At 42.1% G+C, this 27,385-nt stretch overlaps 1 protein-coding gene across 4 annotated transcripts in view; it reads right to left on the reverse strand.

Annotated features, from left to right (window-relative positions):
- The window catches only part of HABP2 (hyaluronan binding protein 2), a 53,172-nt gene extending 26,318 nt beyond the window's left edge, over positions 1-26,854 (reverse strand). For all 4 annotated transcript variants that reach the window (XM_054033984.1, XM_054033982.1, XM_054033983.1 and 1 more), the window contains exons 1-3: positions 26,729-26,854; positions 12,096-12,135; positions 112-231 (exon numbers count right to left, since the gene is read on the reverse strand). In XM_054033984.1, coding sequence (XP_053889959.1) covers positions 112-231; positions 12,096-12,135; positions 26,729-26,797 — 229 coding nt within the window. In that variant the 5' untranslated portion in view covers positions 26,798-26,854. The remainder of the gene's footprint in view (positions 1-111; positions 232-12,095; positions 12,136-26,728) is intronic.
- Between the last annotated feature and the right edge of the window lie 531 nt (positions 26,855-27,385).

Genomic DNA, 27,385 nt, shown 5'->3' on the forward strand with positions numbered 1-27,385 from the left:
GACAATGAGATTTGCCACACTCAGAACTGGAATGGTGGGTTGGGGTTTTCTACCCCTGACACCTCCCAACATACTTTAAAAATGTTGCATTGCTAACACCTATTTTAATACCGTTGTAGCCAAAGTATTCGTAGAACCAGTCGGGATATGTGAGATATTCTCTGTCTGTGGCGGCGGTGTTCTCTTCTGGCGGGATATACTCATCACTGTATTCATAGTAATCTGTCCTGTCTACAGGAGCATGGAAGGAAAGAGGAGAAAATATTATTAAAAGAAAGATAGTATTGTAAAATATCCGTTCTCCAGGGTTGGCACTCTGCTGCACACCGGGGCCATTTGGGATGTCATGACAGCAATGGGCATCACATATAGATCTTCCTGATCCTATAAAAGTACAAATAGTCAAGTATGGCAGCCCCCATTTTTTCATGTTCTCTGTATATATATATATTTTCCTACTGTGTTTTCCACTGCATGCATCTGGTGAAGTGGGTTTTAGCCCACGAAAGCTTATGCCCAAATACATTTGGTAGTCTCTAAGGTGCTACAAGTACTCCTCATTCTTTTTGGTGATACAGAGTAACACGTCTACCACTCTGAACAAGTATTCTTTGTTAGCCTTGTGGCCTGTAACACATGAGCTGGTCTGAGGCTATCCAATAGACGGAAGTGGCACTCCTGCGCGCGCGCGCGCACACACACACACACACACACAGGAACATGTTGTTCACAACATTCTGGCTACCTTTCCTTCATGGCTTCACCTGAGAGGGCTGGAGTGAATCAGAAATCTGGATCAGCCAACAGTCTCACAGATCCTTAAGTTGCTAGAATTGGAAGCCACTTCATGTCATGGTGCCATTGAGAAGACTTTGTCCAGGATATTGTGAATGCATCCATTCACAGCATTGAAAATGTCCAGTGCCCCAATATAATTTGGATGTTCCCACTGTTCTGTGGTTGTTTCGCGTTTCATTGCACTATTTTGTACCCTCAGGGTGGGATTCTTAGGTGCCCCTCTCCCACTGAAGTCAATGGATTTAAATGTCTAAATATCTTTGTGAATCACACCCTCAGTGCCTATAGACAGTCAGCATCTCAGGTCCTGTTATTTATTTGCCTCCCCCCCTCCCGCCCCCTTGTGACATATGACAATATCCTGGACCAAGAATTAAGTTTAATATCGTTGGGGCCCATTGTATTAAAAATGCAATTATTTACATGTTGTTATAAGATGGCTGCGAGTTTTCAGAGCAGGGACTGTCTCTTACTATTTGGAGACAAAGCACCTATTACAATAGGGCCCTGATCCCAATTAGGGCCTTTAAACACTACTGGAAGACAAATAATAATTGTTCCAATCTTAGAGGGCAGTAAGAAAGAAGGTTCAGGATCCTAAAGGGCGCAACTAAGAGATTCTCATTTGCTTTAATATTTATTATTTGCATTGTTGTAGTGCTGAGGACTCCACCCATTGGCCAGGACACAGTTTTGCTAGGCACTGTGCAAACACAGGGCAAAAAGACAGTCTCTGCGTCTTTGAACGGGCCAGTAAGTTTCCAGCATTAATTTTAAATGACAGTATGTAAGTTAATATTGTGCTGTTGTGAATAGCCAGATTACGCAGGTAGCAGCCTGGAGTGCACCCAAACACGGCCAGAACCAGCAGCGCTTCCAGCTTATGTTTTGCAGATGGAGAATCGATTAACTTGGGCCTCCCCATCTCTCCAGCAGGTGTCACTGCAGACAGTCGGAGTCACTCTGATGAGTTTCAAAGGCAAGGTATGCTAATGAGCAGACCAAAATGCATATAGGGAAACTTTAAAGAAGCTCTCCCCTAGGGCTGGACCGATGGCCCTGCGGATAATGCTGTACCTTCAACTGATTATCGACTGCATTATCTTAGTTTCCTCTCCTCATTTGTTCGCTTGTAGCCTTTATCTTTACTCCTTCTTTGCTTCAGAAAAAAAATCTACTTTTGTACAATGGATGTTTTATATTTCATATTAAAATAGAAATGTCTTTTTTCCGCCCTTCTTTTTTCTATGCACCAATCCTGGTTTCTTGGGGGGAAAAAAAAGATTCACCTCATTTATCATTATGTCAAGTCCAGACTCCTTTTTCCTGGCTCATTATTTGTCAGGAGCTGAGTCTCCATGATATGAAAGTGCTACAGGAGAGCACACCTGGTTGAGGAACATAAGGATCTGGCAGGAAGATAAAGCCATTGTCTTCAGCAAGCAAATAAAGTTTAAAGTGATGAAGTTAAAAAAGGAAAACAAAAAGAACGTCTGCCCAGAGTTCAACCTTCAAGCTGACATTGTGCGGGAGGGAAGATATTGCAGGAGTTAGATTCTTCCCTGCCCTCCTTTCTCCCCCCCACCCCACCGCCGACTCCCTTTAATTATTAAATATCTTCCGGGAAAGGTGGCTTTGTTTCAATAGGCGTCTTTAAGTAGCTGCTGTGAAGGTCTGAGTAGCCAGATCCTAGCACATACTTTATATAAAATAAATGTATAAAGGGTCTATGCAGGGTTAATAAATGAGTAATAGATGCAATATCCTTCTGTCGTCTCTTGTCTTATACATCTTGGACTGCAACAAACTGGGTCTGGGACCATCTTTTTGTTCTGTGTTTGTACAGCACCTTGCACAATGGAGGCCTGTGACATACCCAGGGTATAATCCACACTCATGAGTAGTTGAGTCACCCCTGCCCTGCAACCTTGCGTGCCTTACAATGCCTTGGCAAAAGATGTTCCCACCGGGGCGGCTCACAAGCAGCCTTCCAGCATGCAAGCCACAGCCTGAGTGCCTGCGTGCAACTGTAGCCTGCCAGCCACACGTGGGTTATAGTCTGGCTCTCACCAGCCTTGGCTATATTGCAGGGTGACCCCAACACACTCCCAGTCCTATATTCCCCCCAGAAACGTATGTCCTGTACTGCCTAGCCCTCTACTGGACAATACAAACGTATATAAAATCCGTCATTTTATTAATAGAATTCATGCACACGCATCTTGTTACCCCAAACGGAGTTTCCCAAATGCTTCAATTCAAACACTGGATTAGACAAAACAGTAAAAGTAATGTATTAACTTCAAAGAGATGGGTTTTAAGTGAATACACATAATGCGGCATAAAAGTCAGAAATGGTTACAAGAAAAATAAAGACAAAACACAACTAGTGCCTAACTTAACAAGCTATGTTAAATTCAAAGTAAAGTTTTTCTCACCACATACTTTCAACAGTCTTGCTGGCCAAATTTCTTAGGTCAGGACCCCTTCTTTTGATTAATGGATGCTTCCTTTGTTCCTTCTCATGCAGTGGACAGAAAGGGAGGGAGGCATAGGGGTACCTTCTTTTGAGAAGCATTTCCAATGGGGAAGCAAGGTGACAAGCACTCAGTGTGGAAGGGAACTCCATGCCATTTCTTTGCTAAGATCTGGGGGGAGGGATAGCTCAGTGGTTTGAGCATTGGCCTGCTAAACCCAGGGTTGTGAGGTCAATCCTTGAGGGGGCCATTTAGGGATCTGCAGAAAAAATCTGTATGGGATTGGTCCTGCTTTGAGCAGGGGGTTGAACTAGATGACCTTCTGAGGTCCCTTCCAACCCCAATATTCTATGATTCTATGATTCATTTTTGCCCCTGCCCCCATTCCTGCCAAAGAATGGTCATTTGGCAAGTAATGGCCCATCAGGAGTGTTTACACCTGGCTGAGATGTCAGCTTGCCCTTTATCTGGACTTCCTAGACTTCTCTGGAAAACATACTCTAAGTCGTGATCTCAGCTTACGTTTACCATAGACAATAAAGGGGAAGGGATGCAGATCGGAATAAGTAAAAACACGTCAGATCTTCTGCCCCAGGGGTTCTCAGCTTTTCGTTTTTCTGAGACCCTCCCAACATGCTATCAAAACTCCACATCCCACCTGTGCCACAACATCAGTTTTCCTGCATATAAAAGCCAGGGTCAGCATTAACACATAACAAGCAGGGCACTTGACCAGGGCTCCCCACCACAGGGAGCCCCACAAAGCTAAATTACTCAGGCTTCAACTTCAGTCCCAGGTGGTGGGGCTTTCGCTTTCTGCTCTGGCCCCCAGTGAGTCTAATACCAGCCTTGCTTGGCGGACTTCCTGAAACCTGCTCACTGCCCCCCCAGGGGGCTTCAGACCGCTAACTGAAAACTGTTGTTGGAATGAATGAATTGAAATCAGCAGGGCCTGATGCTATTCACCCAAGATACTGGAGGAATTAGCTGAAGAAATCTCAGAGCCACTGGCAATCACATTTGCAAACGCATGGATGACAGGAGAGGTCCCAGAAGACCGGAGAAGGGATAACATAGTGCCCATCTTTTAAAAAGGGAGAAAAGGAGGAGCCGGGGAACTATAGACCACTCAGCCTGACTTCAATACCTGGGAAGCTATTACAGCAATGTATAAAAACATTCAATTTGCGAATACATGGCGGATGAAGGGGTGATCACTAGCAGCCAGCATGGATTTTCCAAGAGCAAATCATGCCAAGCCAGCTTAATTTCCTTCTTTGACAGGGTAACTGGTTTGGTGGACAGGGGAAATGTGGTGGGCATAATATACCTAGATGTCAGCAAGGCTTTTGACACAGCCCCCCCTGACATTCTGATAAGTAAACTAGAGAAATGTGGGCTTGGTGGAACTACCATTAGGTGGATATGTAAGTGGTTACATAACTGCAAACAAAGAGTAACTGAATGGAATGATGTGGGATTAGAGGGAGGACTCACGTGGAGTTCCACAGGGGTCTGTTCTGGGTCCAGTGTTGTTTCACGTCTTTATGAAACACTCGGGTGTAGAAATAGAGAGCATACTGATCAAATTTGCAGATGACACAAAGCTGGGGGGCGGGGGGTTTGCCAACACTTTGGAGTCTAGAGCTAAAATTCAGAGGGCTCTTGAGAAATCGGAGAACTGGGCTATAGACAACAAAATACTACAAAGACAAATGGAAGGTGCTACACTTAGGGAAGAAAAATCAAATGCACAAATACAGACTGGGGGATAACTGGCTGGGCAGCAGCATGCTGAGAAGGAGCTGGGGGTTTTGGTGGATCACAGCGTCAACAGGAGTCAGCAACGTGATGCAGTTGCAAAAAAAGAAACGCAATGGTAGGTTGCATTAACACAGGCATAGCATGCGAGTCATGAGAGGTGATAGTACTGTTCTACTTGGCGCTGGTTAGGCCTCAGCTGGAGCACTGTCTCCAATTTTGATCACCAGTGTCTAGAAAGGACGTGGACACCAATGTATAGAAAGGCGAGCGACAAAGATAATCAAAAGGATGGAATGTGAGCCATATAAGCAAAGGCTGAAGGAACTGGGTATGTTTAGTTTGGAAAAGAAGAGATTAAGGGGGGATATGATAGTGGTCTTCAGATACTTGAAAGGCTGTCACAAAAAGATGGAGAAAAGTTGTCTCTTGCCACAGAAGGCAGGACAAGCGGCAGCTGGTTCAAACTACAGCATAGCAGATTTGGATTCAATCTCAGGAAAAGCTTCCTAGCTGGAAGAACAGAAAGACAATGGAACAGACGCCTAGGGAGGTCGTGGAAGCTCCTTCACTGGACATTTTCAAAAGGAGGCGGGATAGCCCTCTGTCTTGGATGGTTTAGACAACAAATCCTGCATCTTGGCAGGGGGTTAGACTAGATGACCCTTGTGGTCCCTTCTAACCCTATGATTCTACAGTTTCACATATAATGCTGCTACCTACATTTTGCCCTGATATTATTGATCACCAAATTGTGAGTTTTTAAATGCTATCTCACAAAACATACTCTGTACAACGATTATTACAATAGTGTATAGGGTGTGGACACAGGGATATATTCTGTCACAGGGCCTGGTCCATGACAAGGGCTCCTAGGCTCTACCACGATACAAACAACGTTACAATATAATAATAATAATAATAATAACAATAATAATGTATAACATTGTGATAGAGAGGGTTAGAAGCACCTATTGACCTGTTCCATAGTACAAATCAATAACCTGAATGCGGAATGTCATCTATTATGCTTTTTAAATGGACCTTAACAGGTGGCAATATCATTATCTCTTCCGTTATTTAACCCTTTATAAACATTATGGCCATTCATTAACAACTGACTAACCACTTGCTAATCACGTATTGACCTGTTATAAACTATTTATAGATGTGCCTTGAATATAAAGCATGGTCCCTATATTCAGCCATGCCAGGGGACAGAGAGTTTAACAGGGGACCTTTGGTGTTGGCCAGTAGACAGGTTCTGGGCACCTCCCAGACATTACAGAAGGAATCTTCCTGGCACCCCTGCGAGATAGGGCAGTATCATTCCCATTTGACACATAGAATCATAGATATCAGGGTTGGAAGGGACCTCAGAGGTCATCTAGTCCAACCTCCTGCTCAAAGCAGGACCAATCCCCAGATAGATTTTTACCCCAGTTCCCTAAATGGCCCCTCTCAAGGATTGAACTCACAACCCTGGGTTTAGCAGGCCAATCCTCAAACCACTGAGCTATCCCTCCCCCCGAGGGGCAGTGATATTAAGGCCTCAATTTTCAGAAAGGCTCAGCACCCTATAATCTATGTCCAGATTTTCAAAAGTGTTCTGGATGCAGCAGCCTCCATTGGGAACAACAAAGAATCCCCCCCATGCTGAGAGCAATGGGAGCTGCTGGGCGCTGGACTCTTGAAAATCTGACCCCGTCCATGGGTGCAGAGCACTTTGGAATAGCTGGCCGTGCACTTGTGAAAACCTGCCTCTAAACAGCTTGCCCAACATTGCCAAAGAAGACTGGCAGTAGAACCCAGATCACCCAGGTCCCACTCCAGTGCCTTAACTACAAGTTCATTAAATTGAAGTAACTACTACAGATTCCCTAGGGCGTCCACTCATCTCTCATTTACCCAACACTCTGCCAGCTACATATGACAATAACTCCCCTCCCTCCCACACCCAGATACGTGACATTCCTGCATCAAACTAAGACTTGTTTTCCTCTTTATCATTGCCTCAGCATTAAATAACTATTTGGCTTCCACATCTCTTATTTAAGAAGTGTTCCCATTCCATTTTTTTAATTATTCATAACAAGCCATAGGTTTAGTAAAGCAAAAGCAACAGTTTTTTTTTATCTGAGCACATAATTAACGCACAAAGTCTGATACACTGGCTGATTTAAACATATTATTGAATCAGAGGGCTCGTTCTTTGTAAGTGCCGGGAAACCTTAACACGCTTAAAAAAGCAGTGATCTGACATTTGTCACTGAAATGTGACGATTACATGAAATTAAATTAGACATCCTGCATGCAAATTTTCAAAGAATAACTTTCCTCTCTGTAGTACAAACACACCCACCCCACCATAACTGATAGGCAGAGACTGACTTGTAAAGCTTCAAATCATCTTTGAGGTTTGGATGATCTTTTAAACTGCTCAAGCTTTCATCTCCAGGTTTTTTCATTGCTGAGACCAGTCAATCAATTAGTGGATTTCTGATCAATATCCTCTTATTCATTAGCTTAATGGGCTCTGTTATTGAGAGAATAGCTGTCCCAACACTGGCAGTCATGCTGTTTTGATCAGTGGATCAAGCCGCGACTAACGTTCCAAGTGGAAATGGCATGTCACTTGAGTGACATGGATTCCAGACGACAAACTCCCTCATAGATTTCCACCCCAGCTTCAACAACCAACACCCATCCATTAAACTCTCTCTAGAACACTTCCTCACCAGCATCAACTTCCAAAGTCAGCATCAGCAATGGAACTCTACTGACAACAATAGACAGGAAACCCACAGAACACCACACCTACCTTCCTGGATCCAGTAACCACCCCAAACTCACCAAGAAATCTGTTACCTACAGCCAGGCGATCAGATACCACAGAACAGGCTCTGAGGAGAAAGTCCAGAATATACAAGTTAACACACTCAAAACTGCCTCTACCAAACAAGACACTCCACCACAGAGAAGTTGATCACATCATGGAACAGGCCACCCAAATATCCCAAGAGAACCTGCTTCAATACAGAAATAACACCCCTAGTTGTTTCCTACCACCCCACACTGGAACCCATATGGGGTGTCATCAAACAACTACAACCCCTACACAATGGGGACCCTATCCTGAAAGAAATCTTTCCTGAACTCCCTCTTCTGGCCTTCAAACAACCCTCCAACCTTGCCAAGCTCATCATCATAAGCAAGCTCCCCACAGACCAGGACCCACCAACGCAGAGTGGCACCAGACACTGCCAGAACAAAAGATGCAAAAACTGCAGACATGTCTCCACTGCTACAATGATCTACACACTTCCCCAACACATCTTTCAAGATCCATGGGTCCTATACATGCCTATCATAACATGTGGTATAGCTCATCCAATTCACTAAATGCCCCAATAGCAAATACGTGGGTGAAACCAGACAATCACTATTATCTCAAATGAACTCACACAGGAAAATGATAGAAGACAAAAACACCACATCACCTGTGGGTGAACACTTTTCACAAAGCGATCACACTATATCTGACCTATCAATCCTCATCCACAAAGGAAACCTGCTCAACACTTGCAAAAGACAAGCCTGGCATCTTAAATTCATAACTTTTCTAGACATTAAAAATTATGGACTGAATACAGACACTGGATTTATGGATTATTACAACAATCGATTATCCACTAAAAACACCCCCTTCCCCCCCCCCCCCCGAGCTGCCTTCCCCTCCACTTCCTTTCCTCCCTCTGACTGGAGGGGTGTTAGCAGGGCCACTTAATCTTGAATGGTCCCTTGAAACATGTGTTAACTACTTATGCTAAACAATCTGTTTAATCTTGTATTTAGCTGTGACACTCTGAGTACATTTCCCAGACCTGAAGAAGAGCTCTGTGTAAAACTCTAAAGCTTGTCTCTTTCATCAGCAGAAGTAGGTCCAGTCAAAGATATTACCTCACCCACCTTGTCTCTCTAATGAATTGCACGGTAACTTTGCTAGGATGTAGGCATTCAGATGAGTGCCGTGCAAAGCTAAAATTTATCGCAAATAAGAACCAAGGTAGCCACATGCTTATCCAAGCTTTATTCAAATTCTCAGAAACTCTTGGGACTGCTTAACTGAGCTATTGATCTAGCTGGGATGGGCTTTCTTGCAAGGTTTCTGGCACTTTCTGTTTCCAGTTCTTCTGAAAATAACATGGGAAAAGCTACTCTCCTGGGGTGAAACCCTGGCCCCATTTTAGTCCATGGCAAAATTCCAAATGGAGCCCAGACTTCACCCAGGATATTTTGGCCCTTACACCTCTGATCCTGGCTGGAAGTAGCTGCAACCTTGAAAAGCAATTGCCAAAGAAATAAAAATAATAAAATTAACCACACTTTTAAATAATTCCACCATGGTGTCAGTTGGGTCTGAATTTGAATTTGGGTCTGAATTTAATATAGAAGCTTGCGGGGTGGGAGGGGACGGGATGGAGGGGAAGTTCTGCTATTGAGGCCAGTCCTGAAAACACTTATGGCAGGGCCTAGTGCTTAATACAGTGAATAGCCCCATGGAGCTAATGTTGCTTCACTGTGGAAAGCCCTACACCCAGTCTAGGATGCATGATTGGACCCATAGGCTCTACCTAGCACCACAACAGCTAGATAGGTTTGTTATTCCTTCAGCTTCCAACCAACAACAAAGATCATGCTCCAAACAGAGGCACTGGTACAGGAAGACAGAAGTGGCTAAAGCGCCATCTAGTTAGCTCCCAGTGTAAGTCCCATCAGTATATGTCATTCTTCTTCTCAGGCCATCAACACTAATTTCCACTTCTGCTTTGGGATGATATTAGAGTCACAGAGTTTTGGGCCAGAAGGAACCAGTAGATCATCTAGTCTGACCCCCTGTATATTGCAGGCCACCAACACCACCCAAATCCAACAACCAAAATGAGACCAAAGCATTACAGCTCACAGGGGACTAGACTATTATGTGTTGCAGGGAATGCATAGCAGGGATTCACCAGTGTCTGAGGCCCCTGCAGTGTTTGGGAAATAATTAAGTGAGATATATCCAGGTAATCCTGGCAAGTGATCCCAATCTACATGCTGCAGAAGAAAAACCCCACCCCACCAGGCCACTGCCAATCTGCCTGATGGAAAAACTCCTTCGTGATCCCACATATGACGATCAGTTAGACCCTGAGCATGTAAGCAAGAACCAGCCAGCGAAGCACCTGAGAGAGAGAATGCCTCGTGCCACCTCAGAGATCTGGCCCACCCGGCCTAGCGTCCCATCTCCAACCATGGCCATTGCTGATGCTTCAGAGGGAAGACATAAAAAACCTCCTCCCAGAATACAATGGTGATGGTGGAGGGTGTGGGGAATCCCTTCCTGATCCCTGCTTGTGGCCAGCTGAAACCCTGCATGAGCTGTAGGAACATAAGACTTAAACTGGAAGTGAGCCCCAGAGCTGTTGAGTCCTGCCCCCTACCATCACATGCAACCCCTCTCATACAATCACATTCATAAATTTGTCCAGCTCTCTTTTACAACTAATTAAGTTATTTGCCCCCAAAATTCCTATTGGGAGGCTGTTCCAGAACCTCTACCCTCTATGGTTAGAAACCTTCTTCTAATTTCCAGCCTGAATTTGTTCATGGCCAGTTTATATACATTTGTTCTTGTGCCAACACTGCCCATTAACTTAAATAGCTCTTCACCCTCCCTGATATTTACCTCCCTGATATATTTATAAAGAGCAAGCCTTCTTCAGCCTTCTTTTTGCTAAACTAAACAAGCCAAGTTCTTCCAGTTTCCTCTCTTAAAATAATAGCTCTTCTCTGTACCTGTTCCAGTTTACATGTATGTTTCTTGAACATGGGTGACCAGAACTGTGCACAGTATTCCAGATGAGGTCTTACCAGTGCCTTGTACAATGGCATTAATACTTCTCTCTCTCTACTGGAAATGACTTGCCTAACACGTTCAAGGATCACATTTGGCTTTTGCACAGCTGCATCACATAGATGGCTCATAGTCACGTTGTGATCAACCCACACACCGAGGTCTCTCTCCTCCTCTGCTGCTTCCAACTGATGAGCCACCAGCTTGTAGCAGAAATTCTTATTATTAGACCGAAGTGCACAACCTTGAAATTTGTACTATTGAATTTCATCCCATTTCTATCATTCCATGCTTCAAGTTCATCCAGATCTCCCTGGATAATATTCCAATCCTCCTCTGTATTGACCATGCCTCCTAACTTGGTATTACCAGCACATTTCATTAGCTTCTTTCTGTGCCAAGGTCATTGACAGAAATATTGAATAAGATGGGTCCTAAGACTGATTCTTCAGCACGTTACATTTTTTGCAATTAGTTTTAAATACTTTGCTATCCCCTATGCAACTGAATTATTTGGTAGTCCATATAATATTGCCATATAAGTAGCTCTCAGGCTGTGTATCCTGATTTTCTCAAGCAGTAATGCCATTAAACTAAAGGGATGGGTATTATTTGTGGGATTTCAGGTGTATACCCACAACATTATGATGAGTGACTTTTTGTTTTATAAATTAAAATTTTAAGCTTGTACCAAACCTTTTAGGGCAGGACCCTGTTATCATGAATAAACCATAGATTCATGGAAGTTAGAGGTGGATAATATCAGTTTGATCATATAGGCTACAATCTGTTTTACACCTTATACAATCCCAATGAATTGGATGGTACAGGCTGTAAATCAGGGCACGATTTGACCCTGAGACCTATGCAATTATATGGCCAAATGCTCAGAGAAGCCAAATTATAACCTCAAATGCTCACATAAAATGACAATTAAATTTGTGTTCTGAGAACTCTAGCAACAGAAATCACACTTGCATTGTGTGCAGCTGAAATAATACAGACCCACATGAGTAGTCCCACTGAAGTAGTTAAGTAGGGGAGCTAAGTAGGGAAGTAGGACCTTATTCAGATATGTGTGAAGTATCTTGCTGAATCAGGTACACAATCACAATATAATATACGGAGACCATTTTATGAAAGAAATCAGAACCACTTACCTGTCTGCAAGTCAACTAGTGAAGAGAAGAGGCTGGAAAGCTGCATAGAAGACAAAGAATGGTGGACTGGTAAGTTTTTGAATCCAAAATACAATAGGAGCCTCGTTTGAATGTATTTGCCGTTTCAGTTTCCCAAGAATTCTAATGAATGAAGCTGCTGCATTTTCAAAAGCACTCAGGAGCCATTAGCGCCTATGTTCTCAAAAACACTTTTGAAAATTCACACACTTTATTGAAGAGCCTAAATAGGAGTTGAGCTGTGAAAGTCCAGCTGCTATTCTGGGTCTTGAGTAGAGCTTGGCGTGAATACGAGATTTTTTGGTTTGCTGGTAATTCCTCAAAATAATTAAATGTACAAAAAAATCACTATACATACACACACAGGTGTTTTGGTCAAACCAAAAATGAAATTTTTGAAATGTTCAGCTCATCCAAAAGTCAGGAAAAAATGTATTTGGGGTGAAATGAAACGTTTCATTTCTAGTTTGAGCATTTTTAACTGGTTAGTTTTTTAAACAAATAATATTAAAGGGAAATTTCAAAACAAACTGTGCTGAATTTTTTGGTTTTGGTTTCAACCAAAACAATTTGGCAAATTCAACACAAATTTGGGAAATGTTTCAGTCAACCCAAATCTGTGTTTTTCAGCAAAAAGAAAAAAAAAAAAGGGGGGGGGGGGGCTTTTGGCCAAAAAGTTCCACCCACTCTTGTCCTGCGTACTTCAGAAAATCTGTCTGAATTATTCAAACTGCCTGTTCCCCTATTAAGTGACTGCATTGTTTGTTCAACTAAACATTGCCTCTTAGAATTATAGCTGGTTCTGATGTTTGCCTGGGTCTTGATTCAGTAACCTCTGAATCATAGAATCATAAAATATCAGGGTTGGAAGGGACCTCAAGAGGTCATCTAGTCCAACCCCCTGCTCAAAGCAGGACCAATTCCCAACTAAATCATCCCAGTCAAGGCTTTGTCAAGCCGGGCCTTAAAAACCTCCAAGGAAGGAGACTCCACCACCTCCCTAGGTAACGCATTCCAGTGCTTCACCACCCTCCTAGTGAAATAGTGTTTCCTAATATCCAACCTGGACCTCCCCCACTGCAACTTGAGACCATTGCTCCTTGTTCTGTCATCTGCCACCACTGAGAACAGCCGAGCTCCATCCTCTTTGGAACCCCCCTTCAGGTAGTTGAAGGCTGCTATCAAATCCCCCCTCATTCTTCTCTTCTGGAGACTAAACAATCCCAGTTCCCTCAGTTAAGTCATGTGCTCCAGACCCCTAATCATTTTTGTTGCCCTCCGCTGGACTCTTTCCAATTTTTCCACATCCTTCTTGTAGTGTGGGGACCAAAACTGGACACAGTATTCCAGATGAGGCCTCACCAATGTCGAATAAAGGGGAACGATCACGTTCCTCGATCTGCTGGCAATGCCCCTACTTATACAGCCCAAAATGCCGTTAGCCTTCTTGGCAACAAGAGCACACTGTTGACTCATATCCAGCTTCTCGTCCACTGTGACCCCTAGGTCCTTTTCTGCAAAACTGCTACCTAGCCATTCGGTCCCTAGTCTATAGCAGTGCATGGGATTCTTCCGTCCTAAGTGCAGGACTCTGCACTTATCCTTGTTGAACCTCATCAGGTTTTTTTCGGCCCAATCCTCTAATTTGTCTAGGTCCCTCTGTATCCGATCCCTACCCTCTAGTGTATCTACCACACCTCCTAGTTTAGTGTCATCTGCAAACTTGCTGAGAGTGCAGTCCACACCATCCTCCAGATCATTAATAAAGATATTAAACAAAACCGGCCCCAGGACCGACCCTTGGGGCACTCCGCTTGAAACCAGCTGCCAACTAGACATGGAGCCATTGATCACTACCCATTGAGCCCGACGATCTAGCCAGCTTTCTATCCACCTTACAGTCCATTCATCCAGCCCATACTTCTTTAACTTGGCGGCAAGAATACTGTGAGAGAAGTCAATGCAAAGATGCCTGTTGATCAATGGGTGAAGTTAAAGAAAATTTGAATCAGCAGGACCTGAAACTCTGAGCTGGAAGGCTCACAACAATGATAGGAGTTTGCTTGGGCTTTCCAGACATTCCTGTGTGGAAATTCCACACATTCAACCTCTCCTGCAGAGTTCTGTCCCTTCCTCATTGGATCCCAGGCAGCATCTGAATGTGCAACAAGGACAAATAATGAAGAAAGCTAAGCAAACCTTTGGAGCTGTTTGAGTTTTAAGAGACGGTTTGGCTGAAGAGGGTTTTATTGAATCCAAACTGGCACGAACACCCCTAGCAATGAGACACTAAATAGGCTTTAACCTGGCATTTCTTCTTGTGTTAAAACACATACAGTTACATTATATACATGATTTTGTGGATGGGATGAGAGTTATACAGAATACTGAATAGTACAGAGAAGGTAGATCTCCCTATTTCACAGTACAGGAGGGATACAAATATGCCCAAAGCAACCTCGTTTATGTATTCAAACTAGTATTCACAGAATGATTTGGAGAGTTTCGGTTTTGCTTTTTTGCATTATTTACTTGGTTCATTATCTATGCTTGATAGACAATGAACTGGTTAAATAATGCAGAAAACAACATTCTGTGAATACAAACTTGAATATGTAAACTAGTTTGCTGTGGGTGTATTTGTGCCCCTCTTGTGTTTGAAACAGGGAGAACAGAAACTCCAGATCCAACCATTCCATTGATTACAACGGGAACCTTAACAGAGCAGAGTTCCCCAGACTTCTCAGCAGAGCCTCCATACAGCTGCAATTAAATGAACCATCCAAGTCTCTAACCAAATCATTTGCAACTAGGATGATGCACACTCATGCAATTTTTTCAGGTCAATGACTGGGGTGATGACAATTATAGGGCCATAAATGCAATATACTAGGTATATATTCATTAGTGCAGGCATAGGTTTCCCCAAGTCCCTTGCCAGAGCCCAGATACAGAGGCAATTGTACAAGCAAAATGCATCTGACTTCACCCTTTGCAAGGTAAGGCAATGTACAAAATTGGGTATTGGGCTACATATTAGAGATGAGTCTAAATCAAAACGCTGAAACGGAACTTAATCCTGGTTGGCTAAATACACTAAACAAAAAGAAACAAGCAAGTAGCAAAGAATGGTACAAAGCAAAGCTACATTTACAATCCCCGTCCCTCAAAAGTAAGAATCCTTCCCATTCGTTAGAGATGTCTCTCTGCACTTAACCCAAATTCCCCACCTTGTCGGTTTCCATCATTCACTGCATTATCTGTCCAATTGGGACTGCCAATCACTTTTTGCGGGGCGCCTTGTCTGATTCAGCAAAGAACTGAAGCAGATGCTTAACTTTAAGCCTCGATCCTAAAGCCTCTAGGTGCTGCTGCAATACTGTACAGACATTACACCTAGTACTGAGGAATTAATTTCTGGAGAGCCATATGGATTTCTACAGGACTTTTCCATAAATGGGGGTATAGTGCATGTCTAAGGCTTTCTCTTTGCCAGTATAAATATACCAGTATAGCTATTCTGGCAAACCCTCCTAGTGGGTGTCTAGTTTACTCTGGCAAAGGCATTACACCTCTACCCCGATATAACACGACCCGATATAACACAAATTCGGATATAACGCGGTAAAGCAGTACTCCGGGCGGGGCGGGGCTGCGCACTCCGGCCGATCAAAGCAAGTTCGATATAACGCGGTTTCACCTATAACGTGGTAAGATTTTTGGGCTTCTGAGGACAGCGTTATATCGGGGTAGAGGTGTATTTTGCCAATATAGCTTGTAGCAGTCCCGCCAGCTAAATAAGCTGCATCTCTATATAACTCCATTTATGCGAGGGCTTTGCCACCAGGGCTATGTGGGTGAGGGCTGTGCTTTTCTCAGCATAGCTAGGTGGGTAAAACGTTTACATACCAGACCAGATCGGTGTGTTCACCATTACTCTTACCATCAGGATCTTGTGTTATGTTCCCCACTCCCTCAGTGCTACCTGTAATGACCCAGCCACCTTAGCACAACGAAGGAGAGAATTGGCCTCTCGCCTTTGAAATGCTTCACCAAACCATACTGGCTTAAAGGCATTTTCTCTTACTGGCACAAAGCCACGTTTTGCTTCGTGTACAAAACTTTCTGTAGCTCTCATCTTTGGACGGCACAGAAAGTGCAACCCTCCTCAGCCCCTAAGGTCTATCCCTTGCTCTTGTTTTAGCACCTTGAGTTGCTGTGTGAAATCAGCAGGGTAGCCAAGTTTCCGAGATTCACAGCAATGCACAGTGAGTATCAAAGACTAGGGCTGAGCCCTCTCTATGTTTTATATGCTTGCACCTGGCATGTTGCTATATTTCACGAGGCCACCAGAGGGGGCACTTGTTCTTCAGTGGAAGTATCATAAAACAAGTCAGAAGCAGGATTCAAACAAAAGAAGTTGAAAAATAATAGATTCTGGGTTTTCTTTCACCAAGCATGATCATTTCTGCAGCTTGCCACGGATACTTTGTGTTCTCAAGAGAGAAAAAAAATTGCTGAACGTGTGAATCCTGTGTGCATCAGGGCATTAGAGAGACAAAAGAGGAAGCTAGATGTCAGAGGCACCTCATTGTACATTTTAATTCTTCAGTCTCATAACAAACAAAAGCCCTACAAAAATATTTAAGATAAAATGTATCTGGTTAATTTGCTGAACCTGGAGTCACCAGTGTATTGGAAAAATGGCTGAAATGGCCAAACTTAGACTGGACTTTATAGCAATAAGAATAAGAATAAACAATTATCCAATGCTTCATTTCTCCAAAGCACTGACAAACATTAGCTCATTAAGTAGATCTAGAACACAAAAGGCAGACCCTACCAATGTTTGCTACTTTATATTTTTTCATTTTAGGTGTTTATCATCTGTGTTCTAACTTCATGGACAGCAAAAGGATTCAGCTAGTTAAATGTAACAGACTGGACCTCCTAATGCCAGAACTGTGCACTTTGTGCACTGAAGCCCAAACCCTACAGTTCTTTTGCAGCCATTTAAGCCCATGGCAATTTTGCCTGAGAAAAGACTACAGGATATGGCCCTAGCTGTAAGCAGGACTTGCCAATAAGCATCTGGCTGTTTGTTGCAAGTCCCTTTTCATGAAGCAAATTTACTCACTGATTTGCCAATGTTCACCCTCAAGTGCTCAGAAATGTGCACTTGTTCACCCTTGTGCAATGTTCACCCTTGTGCAATGTTCACCCTCAAGTGCTCAGAAATGGGTGTCCTTCCTTTGGCGCATCATGGGAATTGAGAAACTAGGCGCTAAGAATGGTTGAAAGTGGCTATAACCTCAGGTGATGGCTGGAAAAGAGCCTTCAAACCTGAGTCAGATGCAAGAAACACAATGGTACAAATGAATAAGAAATTGTTTAAATCTATCAGGAACAAATAAAATCCTAGCAATATTATAGCTCAGATTTTTGTTCTGATGTACAGGGATGGTAACATTATGCAGAAAAGAGAAATATTCCACAAATATTTCTGTTCTGTGTTAGGAAAGAAGCAGAACAATGCAATATTTCACAGTGATAATGAAATGCTTTGTATTCCATCAGCAACTAGGGATGATGTTAAACAGCAACTATTGAAGTTAAACATTTTTAAAGTTGTAGGATGAGAACTTGCACCCAAGAGTATTAATGGAACTGGCTAAGGCACTCTCTGAAGCAATAATGTTGATTTTTAAGAAAACCTGAAACACTAGCAAACGTCCAGAGGACTGGAAAATGCCGATGTTGTGCAAATATTTAAAAAGAGTAAATAGGATGACCTGGGAAACAAGAGACATCAATCTCAGGCAAAATCATGGAAAGGCTGATACTGGATGCAATCAGTAAAGAATTAAAAATGGTCGTGTAATTAAAGCCAAGCAACATGATTTTTTGGAAAACAGATCTTGTCAAACAAACATGATGCTGTTTTTTAATGAGATCACAAGTTTGGTTGATAAAGGTAACTGCATTTACGTAATATACTTAGACTACTGTAGGGCATTTGACTTAGTTCTGCATGACATTCTGATAAAAAATTAGATCTATATAAAATTAATGCAGTCCATAGTAAGTGGATTAAAAACTAGATCAGTAATAGATCTCAAACAGCAATTGTAAACAGAGAATTATGATCCAGTGGGAGTGTTTCTATAAAGGTCCCACAGGGATCTGTTCTCGGACCAATGCTCTTTATTATCTTAATCGATGTGGAAGAAAATATAAAATGATTGCTAGTAAAATTTTCAGGTAACATAAAAATTGATGGAATGGTAAATAATGAAGGGGACAGGTCAGTTATACAGACCAACCCGGATCGTTTGGTAATAAGTTGGGCTCATTTGAACAGCACGCATTTTAACACAGCCAAATGCAAGGTTATACATCTACAAATAAAAGAATGTAGGTCCTACTCTGAAAAGGAGTTAGCAATCAAGGTAGATAACCAGCTGAACATGAGCTTCCAGTGCAAAGCTGTAGCTAAGAAGGTGAACGTGGTCCTTGAATGTATAAGCAGGGGTCAAGTAGTGTTAGGGAGGTACGATTACCTTTGTATACAGTATTAGTGAGACCATTACTGGAATATTGTGTCCAGTTCGGTGTCAACACTTCTGAAATATGTTGACACATTTGAAAGGGTTCAGAACACAGCTACAAGAATGAGTCGAGGTTTAGAAAAATACCTTATATTGAGAGACTTAAGAAGCTCAGTCTGTTTAGTTGATCTAAGGGTTGGTCTACACTGGGGGGGGGTGGAATCGATCTAAGATACGCAACTTCAGCTACAAGAATAGCGTAGCTGAAGTTGACATATCTTAGATCGACTTACCTCGCATCCTCACGGCGCAGGATCGATGGCCGTGGTTCCCCCATCAACTCCGCTTCCTCCTCTCGGCCTGGTGGAGTTCCGGAGTCGACAGGGAGCACATTCGGGGATCGATTTATCGTGTCTAGATGAGACGTGATAAATCAATCCACGATAGATCGATTAGTACCCGCCGATCCGGCGGGTAGTGAAGACGTACCCTAAGAGAAGTTTAAGAAGTGAGTTGATCATGGTCTACAAGTACCTACATTGGGAAGAGATTTATGATAGTAGACTAATCTTTTATTTAGCAGAAAAAGGCATAATAAGATCCAATGGTTGGATCTGAAACGAGACAAATTCGGACCAGAAATAAGGTGCAAATTTTGAAGACTGAGGGCAATTAATCATTAGAACACCTTACCTGGGGATGTGGCTGGATTACCATCACTTGCAGTCTTTAAATCAAAACTGGATGTCTTAATAAAAGATATGTTAAAACTCAAACAGACATTATGAGCTTGATGAAGAAATTTCTGGGAGAGGTTCTATGGCCTACATTATGGAGGAGGTCAGCCTAGATTATCATAATGGCCTCCTCTGGTCCTAAAATATATGAACATTTGAATATATGAACAAAAACAAAACATGAATTGAGCTAGTTACCTCATTGGAGTAAGTTGTGATATTTTCCTATACCTTGTAGCCACAGTAAGATAAATACTGATTTTTTAGTTTGTCCACCTGTACACAGTATAGCTGCAGAATGCTTTTTAAAACTCTTATCTTTCTTGTTTTGAGAAAAATGTCTACCTGACCATGATAATGGGTAAAATTTACAAAAAACATTTAGGAGCCTAAGTCTTGTGAATGGACGTCAGTGGGTTTAGGCTCCTAAGTCTCCTTTGGACACAGGACTTATAAGCCTAAGTCACTTGAGTGCTTTTGAGACTATATTTCAACCTCTCAGCTCTAAAGCTCCCTGTGAGAATTGTGCCTATTTCTGCATGGCATGTCACATGGAGCCAGAATTTTCTCCTTGGACCCTTGCCATAAAAATTCAAATAAAAATAAATAAAATAAATCCACAGAAATACCCGGGGTAACACTCATAAAGAGACAGGTTGGGGAAAGAGCGAAATGTAGCAGGGCAGGGAACTCTCAAATATCTGCCCTTTGCTAGGCAGAACATGACAAAAGATCTTTGAAAGAAAGAGGCGGAAGATGGGAAAGACCAGTGCAGTTGCTGGAAATGATTGTGTGGGATACAGCCAGTTGGCTGCACTGCGTAATGCTTCAGAGGAAGCGGACTATCCCCTAACCTTCCCTGCCTACAGGCCCTGCCAAGGAAAATTCCTTCCTAACCATAAACCTGGAGATTACACATTGCCGTTCCCCATTACAATCAAATAGATCCAGAACTGAGACTGGTTGTAAGACACGGGAGAGCGCTTGAGCAAATTCTGTTTGTCACCGACAGTAGGTCTGAAAGAGCTATAATCATAGCCACAACTGCCTCTCCATTGTGAATCTCTTGTCCACTCGGACAGCTTTCAAAGGGATCTTTTGTCTGGGCTTTTGACAGACTAGAAAGGAATCAGATGTTCTGACAGTCTAACAAGCATCCAAACTCTTGGGTACCACCCTGTTGAACGGCAGCATTCCAGGAACTTTGCTGGAAAAGCCCCACGCTCCCAACGGCATTGCATTACTCAGTCAATGTTATAACTGGATTATAATGGAAGCAGGGTGTGTTCTCACATGGAGCATACAGGGAACATATACACATTATCCTTAGAGTGGGAAATGGTCTACTTAAAAGGACTTCATCATGATTAGTGGGTTCTAGGTTTCTCTTTCCCAATATGGCAACCCCTGCCTTTTCCAAGTTAGGAATACACATACTGCCTGCCTCTTGATTCCATTACAAGCCCTAGAGTCTTGAGGAGAAAAGACAACCAAACATATTCTAATCAGATATTTATGCTGCAATCTTTTTTTATTTGCTTTAGGAGATCAGATGACAAGCACCAAATGTGCCTGGTTTCAGAATATCAGAAACTGAATTTATTTCATGTCTCTATTTTTGGGACTGTTAAGTTGACACCCTTTCCCGTTTTAGCATCTGATACAGGAACCCCTTGGGACCCAGAAGGGAGCTGAAGGCATGGCTATTGGAGATGCTGTTGTAACCACCTCTGCTGCCTACCCAAGGGCTCCTGGCTACTGTATTTCAAGACAATCTTTGCACCACAAGTTAATCTTGCACCACAAGAAGCTTCCTGGGAAAGTGTGGGTGTTTTCAAACCGGCTCAGTTGTTGAGCTTGTGCATTTGTGCTTACATGGAAAACAGGCTCAGTTTCAGGAATCAGGAGCAAAGAAGGGGGCTGCAAAATCTGTTTCAATGGGGCTGCAAAAGCAGATTCTATCACCCTGACAGAAGTGCTGGGTATCATCAAACATTCTGCAATCAGTGCTGAGAATGCAGGTTATGCTGCTAGACTTAAAGCTTATGCAAAGCCATTAAGTCCCTTTAGTTACAAGGGATATCAACCCTCCCGCTTCAGGGCATAAGCTGATTGCCTTCGGGGGTCAGAAAGGAATATTTCCGTCTATGTTATAGCATTGCACAATTAGCTAGGGGCATTGTGAAGGCTTTTTGCTTTCCTGCAGCATCAGGCAAACTTAGGCCAGAGTTGCCGTGCCAGGATATTGGCCTTGATGGACCAGTGATCAATGCTGCTTTGACTACTCATATTTCTCTGTACGGGGAATTGTTTTATGATGCCCATATGTGCATACCACAGAATTATGGGGACAATATGCATAGACCAGCATCATTGATTTATTTAATCAATGCATTCTGTTGACAAACGCAGCAGCCGGCATCATGACCTGTTCCTATGCTGTGCCGATCGATGCACTGGGGGTCGATTTATCAGGTCTAGTGAAGACCTGCTAAATCGACGGCAGAGCGCTCTCCGGTCGACCCCAGTACTCCACTGGGAATGAGAGGAATAAAGCAAGTTGACAGGAGAGTGTCTCCTGTCGACCCAGCATGGTGTAGACACTGCAGTAAGACAACCTAAGCTACATCGACTTCAGCTACATTATTCACGTAGCTGTAGTCGCGTAACTTAGGTCGACTTACTGTGGTAGTGTAGATGTAGCCTGACTTTGGGACTTCTAGCACTAAGTGATGAGCATCTAGCACTCGAGCTGAAGAAATAGCTCCTTTAGCTGGTAGCTACAGGAGATTCAGATCCCCTGTGGCCCAGCCACTGCAGTGGGATGCATGACAAACTCTGAACAGTGGGTTTCGCCGAGCATTTTAAAAATCGTAATAATCTCTTAATAATTCACACTTCACGAGCAAATATACTGTAGGTTAAGATAGTGGTCATGTTGGTGGGTTCAAAACATTCTCCATTACAACCCTGCCTTCTTTAGTTTTCATACTTTCTGAAATGTCCACATCAATGGGCAGAGGTAAGGGCTCGATTCTGCATCCATTACTCACCTGAGTCAACCTTACTCCTGTGAGTAGTGCTGGTGAAGTCAGTGGGACTATTCCTATGAGGAAAGGTTTGAATATTAAGGCGTCAGTTCAGCAAAGCGCTTAGGCACATGCTTAACATTAAGCACATACTTAAGTCCCATCAACGCCTACCATGTGAGCAAGTGCTTTGCTAAATCAGGGCCTTAATTTCCTATTGAACTTTTCTAAATTCACCCATCATCATGAAATCGGTGCACAAACATAGCTCTCATATTTACTGACTTCTGAAGCCCTGACTCAGCAAAGTATTTAAACCCACGCTGAAATCGGCAAAGCACTTAAACCACAAGCTTCGGTACTTTGCTGAGAAAGGATACTTTGCTGAAGCAATGTCTTAACTCTTACTGCGCTTAACGCTACAACTTCAGTGTTTCAATAACAGAGTCTTTTGTTTTAATTTTGCAAAAATAAGAAATCCTTAACGATATCAGACCTTAGTCTGAGAATGTCTCTGCTACTAAATATTTGCTAAGAAGTCAAGTGAGACAGTCATTAAAAAACAAAAAAGCAAAGCCCAGGTTCTCAGAATAGTGATGTGATAACCAGTGAATTCCTACTGAAATTCTAAGCAAAATAAATTGAATAAAAACTGTAAAAGATCTCTAGTCACTGAAGCAAAACTTGCATATAGTTCAATTATGTCGTTTAAATACGGCCAAATTCTGCTCTCAGTTTCACCAATGTTGTAATTCCACAACCCTTGATGGATTTACTCCAGATTTTCACATTTGTAACTGGTTTCTTTTCCGATCATATTGCATCGAACTGACAGGAGACTTTCGCCTTCGACCCTGATCCTGAAATCCTGGTGCTTTTCTGTTCAGTTCTGTCTAGACGGAACTAATGCATGAAATGTTGTTTGGCTTCTTCAATATTATAACAATAACCCTTTAATAATTATACTGCTACATATAAAAACTCCTAAAACCCAAGTCTAATAAAAAATAAAATGAAGAGGATGATGATGGAAAGGAAGGAAACATTAATTTATTTTTTCCACTGAGTTTGGCAGAGTGTAAAGTCTATTTTTATTTATTTTTTTTTTGACCGATTGCTTTCAATGCAACTTCTTTGGAACAAATCATTAAGCCCAAAATGTCCTCTTGTAACATGTTTGTCATGTCATGGTCACGTCACAGCAACCGGGCCTTTTTTTTTTCCGCTGGGATTCATGCCAAGTGCTAAGCCAAAAAACCTTGTTATATTAATTATGAATAAAAACATGTTTTATTAAAAACTAGCCTGCTGAATATTCTGTCGTGCTGCTTTTCGGTGACAGCAGAATTGCTTTTGCATTTTAGCAACGTTAATGAAATTTTGGAGGGTGGAGGGTAATATATATATACTCCATTTTCCTCAGTGATATTCACAGGAAAGTCAGATTAAAACCATCAAAGCTAATTAATTGTTCTAACATTAAGGATTAGTTAGGAAAATCTGTACATGATTTAGTACAGGATCCAACCTTCTGCAATGGGTGTGAATTAAAGCATCATCATCATTCTGGACTTGTTTGATTGGGTTCCCACAAAATCTGTAAAACTGACACTGAAGCACCCTAGTATTGATGCCGCCAGTAAGTTGTCAAATGCATCATTGGATCAAGTGTGTGGTATGCATTGTTGCCTGTGGATGGATAGCCCTAACAATACACTATTTAAATAAAACTCTGTTGTGTAGTGAAATCACTGATCATGTATTCACCAGCCTGTTCAAAAAGATCCATAAGCCATTAAAAAACCCTCTCTCTCTTTCTTCCAAAGGACTGAATTTAAGCACATCAACGTCTAGAATTTCAGAATGAATTTCAGTAAACCTGAAATCTCATCAACTGGAATCTTCATTAAAGAATAAGTAAAAAAAAACAACCACCTCTTTTGTGAGAAAATCTGCGTGCTGAAATGTTTGGAGGAATGGGAATGTTTTTAAAAGTGATTTTTAACTTCTCTTGGGTTACAAGCCCATCTTTTATTTTTCTTTAGTGATGGGATGAACAGATCTGGAAAAGTATTTCTCTCTAGCTCTGATAAGACTAGGGTTTGGGGGTTCTCTAGTTGTGTTGAATGTTTTGCTGTTAACCTTTTCCCCCTACAGTCAGAAATGTGAATATTTTGGGGGCTCTGTTGATGCGGAGGAGCTGCTGTTTGGCATCTCTGGTTATCTGGCAGGCAGATCACATGCTTAGCACCACTTTCTCATGCCCTTACTCACAGGGAATAGCACCTACTCTACTAAATCAACGCAAGCACTCACCTGGCTAAGCGAATTTAATCCTCTTTGAATAAGTCTGCAAAATTAACAAACCCGAGAACACGACTGACCCTTTTAGGTGAGTATCGACTCCTTTCTGCATCAATGGTCATTGGAAAAAACGCATATGGACCTAACTGCAATACTGTACTACAGAGAGACGAATTCCTCCAGGAGCTCCATTAAACATGAAGACTGGGAGCCCTTATTTTTATCACAGCAACTGCAATTCTGGTTCAGATTCCGACTTATTAAGGGCCTAATATGCTCTCACTGTCATTAGGGGGAATATTTCCATTGACTTTAATAGAAGTAAGCAAAAGCTCCAACATCTTATATAGTTAAAAAAAAAAAACTTGTTAAAAATCTTTGCTTCAATAAATCCAGTGGCAGGTTGTTCCACAGGTTAACAAGATGTAACATGTATTGCCTTTTATTGGCTATAAACATATTGTTTCCCTTTCTTGCATTGTGGGACTGTGGAAAAAGAAACACCCTACTGGCTTTGTCGGTACTTGTCTCCTCACACAAATTGGCCAAATAGTACCTTTTAATTTAGCCTCTTTTGGAAGCCATCTCCACCTAGCAACGACTGGGATGTGTTAGTATTTGTATGGAAACATTAGCAGAGCTGTAAGCTTCACACTATCCAGAGCCACTGTACTAACTTCGCACTTAATAACACTAACGTTCACCAGAGTTAGACTAAACGAACTCCAACATTTTGTTTCACACAAATGCACGCACCACCCCATCCAGGCAACCCGTCTGTTTAATGTCTCCTCCAAAAAGTTTAGAAAACCCATTTGAACCATGAAGCTTTCTAGCTCTAAGAACCACATGCCACATTCTGCGTTTTGAGACTCTCGGGTCTTCTGAGCAAGGTACAATTAAATGTCTGGCACTGTTCACATATTGCACAGCTCCATGTATGCCTTGACACTATATGGATAATAAATAATACAGGAGGAGTCAAAACTAGATCATTTGGGTCCAGTTGTCAAGGATAATTGGGAACTAGGGATAGTTTAAAAAGCTGACTCTGAAAGTGTGTTGATTAGGAGACTTATTAATACATATGTTTTCTCCTAGCTATAGTGAAATCAGTTCTATGTATTAGGGACAGAAGAATATTCTACAAGGGCTAGATGGGTGCACTATGTTAATATCATCATTTATTATTTTCATAGCAGTTGCGCCTAGCAGCCTCAGTCATGGACCTCATGGTGCTAGGTGCTGTACAAACAGAGAACAAAGACAGTCCCGATGTCAAAGATTTGACAATTTAAGTATAAGACAACAATCAACAGATGGATCCAGATAGGCAGGGGAGTACAAGGAAACAATGAGACAATACTGGTCAGTATAATAGGTAGTGGTTTCAGCACACCAGCTGCCTGACCATTGTCAAATAAATACTGTGTGTTTTGCAGATGTAAGTGCAGATCCTTAATAGAGCTCTATTGATTTATACTAACAGAGGATCTGGCCCACAGTACGTATTTTTTCACTAGACTCTGTGTTCCCCATCTGCCTCTTTATACTCTCGCTCTCTGCTTGTTTTATTCTGCTCTATCTTTCAACCTATTTTTACATTGGATTTTCCTTCTCTGTCCCGTTTGGGGGCCCTCTCCCCCAAGGGGCTCTCTGAGGTGTAATGCCTATTCTATAATGCTCAGGTTTCCACCTTTTAGGCCCATGACATTCCAGTGGATCTGAATCTAGGCTAAATCAGTACTTCCAATCTCTGAGACAGTACTTAATTAGTGCCAGGGCTGTGCACCGGCACCTCTGGGCGTGGCAGTTCATACCCCCAGCACCTCTGGGTTTGCTGCATCAGTTATGAATGTAAAAAAATTGCTTCAGCCCCGGCACCTCTTTCTTTACAAATTAAGCACTGCTCTGAGATATAGCTTAGTTTTGTAATTGCTAGGTAAAGGTTCTGCAAAGAACTGCACAAGCAGTAACTACCTTAAAAGGATACTTACACAGAAAGGTGCATTCCCCAGGAATAGGATCAGAGGAAGAACCCAAAGGGATACAGCGCCATTGACCATCCTCACAAACTAAATTTTCCTACAAATAATCTTGCATTTGTTGACTATGTTTTTTTCTGCAAATGGCTAGAGAGCAAGTTCATGCAATGCAAATGATTAACTACGCCTCAAATATTGTTTAATGTTTAATGTTTGGTCAACAGACTATCCTGATCAAATATGTGCTACCGGTGAATCCATTCCAGTACATTCTTGTCTTGATCATTGGGGAACATGTCAAAATTACAAAGTTTAACAACCTAGTGCGTAATAAATAGAAGTAGTATGTATTTATTAATATCAACATTATTGTCAACTGTAGACATTCAAAGATATGAGTCAGAGACAATCCCACAGCAAAAACCCTCATGAGATTTGGCTTAAAAATCATGAGACTTTTAAAAATAATACATGTTGGGCTCTTTTTTATTGGCTTCTGGGTTTTGACTCTTTAGGGGCTATGTTTTCAAGCTTTCCCCAACAACCAGGAGAGCTAGGAATTTAACTTCTTTTTAAAATGAAAGCAGAGAATCTCATGTAATAACATGACTCCAGGAGCAGGAGCTTTAAGAGAAATACCAAATGTCATGAGATTCATAAAAACAGCAG

This window comes from Malaclemys terrapin, chromosome 7 (genome assembly GCF_027887155.1).
Source record: "Malaclemys terrapin pileata isolate rMalTer1 chromosome 7, rMalTer1.hap1, whole genome shotgun sequence".
NCBI classification, from domain to species: Eukaryota; Metazoa; Chordata; order Testudines; family Emydidae; genus Malaclemys; species Malaclemys terrapin.